Genomic DNA, 5,228 nt, shown 5'->3' with positions numbered 1-5,228 from the left:
ATGGTCTATTGCCTTCCTCCTCACTCGAATTAAAAGCTCAAATTATAACATGTTTGTCTGTAATATCATTATCTATCTTGATTCCTCATATTCCTCAAAACAAAATGTAAATATTATTCATGGGTTACCTATAATTCCTCAAAATAACATGTAAATGTTATTAATATACATAGCTAATACTAAATCAATACAATAAACTACCTTTAAAAAACAAAAAAAACATGTCATTCAAAGACTTAGCTAATACCAAATCAGTATAGTGAACCGTATTAAAAAACAAGTATATAATCATGACTGTATTCGTTGACGAGCGGAGGAATTATTACACCACCTCAATAAAATAAACTAAAACTACACATCATGACTGTGCTAGTTGACGAGCGAAGGAATTATTACACCACCTCCGCTGCCTTCTCTCCGTCTTCACCATGCCTAAAATTTCGATTTCGTCGAGAATTACGCCTTCTCTCATCCTTCGAATAACTACACTCCCTTCTCGAGTCATCCTTCAATAAATTTGTGTCCGCCCCGTCTCCACCACGCCCAAACTTTCGGGTCGCTGTCAACAATTACAGCTCCTCGCATCCTCCCAATAATTACAGAAGCAGATGAATAATTTTTGTCCGCCTCCTCTCCACCACGCCCAAACTTTTAGGTCTCTGTCAATAATTACACCAACTGACACCAACTCCAACTAGACAAGGCATATTTACAAATCTATGGAACCCACGGTGCCATAAATGCTCATCGCTGGATTATCTACTTGCTTAAATCTAACGGTAGACATATATTCCCGTATTAATAACTCGACAAACTTGTAAATATTGGTTGCCCTCCAACCATACCTCCGTTCCGTGCGGAGGCTTTGGGGTTTCAGTTAATTGCACATCGTTTCATCCTTTCAATGATCAAAGAAGGATTTGACTTTATAATTTTTTATTAACAAATACATATTTTTAATTATTAAATCAATTGAATTAAAAATAATACATGAGTCTTATAAATCACTTGCTCTTTATATTAAAATTTCATAGTACAAACAGACTCCTCTTCTATATCTTAGAATTTGACAATTTGAAAGCAATTGAATCTCACGAGGAATCACCTGTCCCTCTTCTCTACCGCAGAATTTCACAATTTATAAGCAGTCTGATCTCAGGAGGAATCACCTGTAAATTACGACAGCCCTTGAGATTCATATACTTGAGATCTTTGAGTTCTGCAATTTCAGATGGCAAGGATTCCAAATGATGACATCCGCTGACATACAGAAATTTGAGATTTTTGAGATCTCTCATTTCACGTGGCAATGCTTTTAATCTTTTACATCCACTGAGATGTAAAAACTGAAGGTTTGAAAGATTGCCAATGCCTGAATGCACATATTCAATGTGAATATAGTTCAGCTCAAGATATTCAAGTTGTTTCAATTGCCACAATGATTTTGGCAATAATTGTAGACCCGTGTGACTTAAACATAACACCCTCAGAAAGACGAGGTCAAGCAAAAATGCTTCCGGAATCTCCTTTAATTCAAGGTTGTGCGTTAGAAATAGGCTAACCAATTTTGGACATCTCAATTCCTTGTTTGGTAGAGACGTAATATTGCTACCAATAAGGGAGAGCCTCCTGCAATTATCGCGACTCTCCATGTCGGGAAAAAGAACGTCAACATTGGGGCAATGTTGACCTGCCATGGATACAAAATTCTCCTCTCTCTGCGCGACATAAATTGCCATGTCGCGGGTAACATCGTGAAGTCCAAACGTAAAGCCCCAATAACTGGATCCACCAACTGCTCGCATGTGGATTAAGGAACGATCTGCAAGTAACTTTACATAGCTGTGAGCAGTATCCATTAAGGAGTCCATTTCTTTGCTCTTTACTATACCTTCTGCGATCCAGATGTGCGATGCAATGTGCACCGGAATGTACCAGTCCTCTGGAGCCATCACACAATACAGAAAACAGGTTTTCAAATGAGCATGGGGTAAACTATCGTAGCTCCATCTCAATCGCTCATACAGATCTCGATCAATTCGAGGATGAGTAATTGGAAAATTTGAATCCACAGTCTGAATCTGCCTTAAAGCAAGGTTCCACTCATTTACAGCCCGGTTTCCAATCATTGTTGAAGCTATGACATTTATAGCCAAGGGCAACCCTTTACACTCCTCCGCCACGACTCTAGCAATATGCTCTATCTCGTCAGGCACATGCCCGTCTTTGAAAGCTACTTTGCAAAACAATTCCCAGGCTTCCTCTCTTGGCAGTGGCTGTATTTGCATGGACTGGTCTGCATTCATTTCAGGAATCAGACCTCTATTTCGAGTAGAGAATACAACTTTGCCCCCTTTCTTCTCGCCAAATTCCACGCCCAATTCTTTGAGAGTGACTGCGCTCCACAAATCGTCTAAAATTAGGAAAAATTTCTTCGTCCTCAGATGTGCCGACAGCTTCATCTTCCGCGAATCAACATCATTATAAGAATAGGCACTGAGGTCTAAATTGATTGCAGAAGCCATACGACTCTGCAACTCCAGAATGGAAAATTGAGCAACTACAACCCAAATCACATGATCAAAAACACCACTTACCTTGTAGGTGTTGTAGACCTTTTTTAGCAATGCTGTTTTTCCAACCCCACCCATCCCATATACAGCAAATATCCGATCGCGGGGAGCCTCTGTAAGCCACCTCTCAAGTCGTATCTCAGCAGATCTAATTTCCAACCCTACCAGTCCGGTGTCTGGTTCGTCTTGAAGCAGTAGATTCGCCTGTTGTGGCGCCGCCGACGCAATTTGTTGAGCACTGTGAAACACAGAGAAGTCGGTTTGAAGATTGCGAAAGAGCTCATCAAAAGTTGTCTTCCACCTCCGGATTTCTGTAGAAAGTTTAGGCTTGCAAAGGAGGCAACTGATACACCGCTGCCGCCTTCGAGAGCAATCGATCAAGTGTCTTGCTTTTCCAACTGCATCTTGCATCCTTCGCAGACAATTTTGCAGAGATTGAGGGGGCGTCTTTTGCCGATCTTGGAATTGATCGCTAACATCGAGTAAGAGAGTCTTCATACGATTTAACTGCCCTTCCAGAAGCTGACGGTTCTCATCCAACCGAATAACATCGTCTATTTGTCGGATGAGTGCAGAAATAGCGCTACTGACGGTATTAGCTGCCACTCCCGTGATAATAGAATTCAATGCCATTTTTTTGGGCTTGGCAACAGAAGAATCACGGGTCTGAAGGGGCTAGAAACAATCATATATAAATACAAACATACAATGAGATACACGGTAATGGATACACAGTCATTAGTCATTATTGAAAATGCAAGCTGACTTGACTTATTATGGTTATATATAAATATAAACATACAGATCAGGACTGACATATTAGTAAAATCAACGGTGGGATACACAGACGTCATTCTTGTTAAATATCCTCTTCAATCCTTTCTTTAAATATTTGAATCAATAATATAATGGAAATTAAATTTATAGATTTTTAATCTCATAAAAATCTATAAAGGTAAGAAAGGTATAACACATTTTTGTGCCGGGAGGTCTTCTACTTATATGTATCTGTTAGTTAATATATGTATATGATATTGTGTATAACTTTATTTTAATACATTTATATGCAAGAGAGGTTGTGGGTAAAGTTACTTTAAAATAATAATAATAATGTTATTTTAAAAATCAATGCCACCTATTTTTAAATACTTGAATTTTTACTTTTATTTTACATCAGACTATATGATGAGATAAAGTAATTTATCTATATATATATATATATATATATTATGAGTGATAAATGTCATTTTTTCATTAAGCCGATATCTAATGTCTATAGCATGCTAGAAATGTGTAACATAATGTTAACATTTTGACTAAGTCAAAATAAAATTAAAATATGGTAGAGATGTGCAACTAAATCTAATGTAAACATTGTAACTTGGTGAAAATAAAATTAAAATAACAAACTAAAAAATAACCCTATAAAAATTAAATAATAAAAAAAATAAAAATGACTCATGGTATTGACCCATGGTTTTCCTCTTGAATATAATCTATTTAAAGGGGATTAAACTAGCCTAGATTCATGTTAGTTTGATGTTATATTTAGATACATAAATAGTTGTAGAAAATGATGACGTTGAATCCATGTAGCCTATAAAGGTAAAACTTTTATGTAAAGGTAAAAAAAATTATGGATATGTTGGCACTAGGGATTTGTCTGAAAAGGTGGGGAAACATTAGGAAAAATGTAATTATTACATTTTATCTAATATTTTTGCCTACCTCCATCCACTTTTTACTAAGTTATATTGGATAAAATGTAATACTATAATTTTACATTTTACCCAATATTTATTAGGTAAAATTTATATTACATTTTAATTAGTATTTCTCCCCACTCCTTGACACTATTTATTAGGTGATGGTGGTTATAAATATTGGGTAACTTCTAATATTATAATATTACCTTTTATGTAATATTTCCCTTCACCCATTCACTTTTTGGGTAGCTAGTGGCGCTACAACCCCGTATAACGCACATGTGTAGATGTAATGTAAGTAAATATTTGTAATGTCGGCTCAATTGTAATCAATATATTTGTAATAATTAATATAGATGTGTTCCATCTATAAATTTAATTAATAAGTGGATAAAAACTTAATATTTACAATATGACAACATTTTTAATAATGAATATTTACCATGGATATTATTAACTTCTAAATAGGTTTTTTTACAATATCATGGGCCAATACCCACAAGAGAAATATAGAGAGGGAGAGGAGGGAAGAAAATTATAATACCATGGGCTATTACCATGGGCCATCTAGACTTTTGATTATTAGGTTATGGATCTAGGCTTTTAATTATTTTGTTACAATACCATGGGTCAATACCATGGCTTATCAATACCACATGCCCAAAATTCATAACTTATTTCAAAATCAAAATAGTTTACAAATAATTTATTTTAATTTAATTGAATAACATTTTTTGCAAAAGGGTTATAATTACTTTTGAGGTATATCTAAACCCTCCATTAGCAGGACTACTAACAATATTCCCATAGAGATTAAATGGAGGTTTTAATAAATTAAAAAATGAGAACAATTTTATATATACATATGTGAAATTTATATAAAATAAATAATATTATAGAGAACTATGATAGATGCATCTTAACCAAGGATCCAAGCCAAGTGAGAAAG

At 35.2% G+C, this 5,228-nt stretch overlaps 1 protein-coding gene across 1 annotated transcript; it reads right to left on the bottom strand.

Moving 5' to 3' along the window:
* Window positions 1–1,118: 1,118 nt before the first annotated feature.
* Window positions 1,119–3,206, bottom strand: LOC149150053 (disease resistance protein UNI-like). Its single transcript, XM_089442684.1, has one exon. The coding sequence runs from the start codon at window positions 3,204–3,206 to the stop codon at window positions 1,119–1,121; it is 2,088 nt and encodes a 695-aa protein (XP_089298810.1).
* Between the last annotated feature and the right edge of the window lie 2,022 nt (window positions 3,207–5,228).

This window comes from Pinus tabuliformis, chromosome 9 (genome assembly GCF_031772625.1).
Source record: "Pinus tabuliformis cultivar Carrire ecotype Pingquan chromosome 9, CPIR1, whole genome shotgun sequence".
Classification (NCBI taxonomy): Eukaryota; Viridiplantae; Streptophyta; class Pinopsida; order Pinales; family Pinaceae; genus Pinus; species Pinus tabuliformis.
This window is presented reverse-complemented; position numbering and strand designations above follow the sequence as displayed.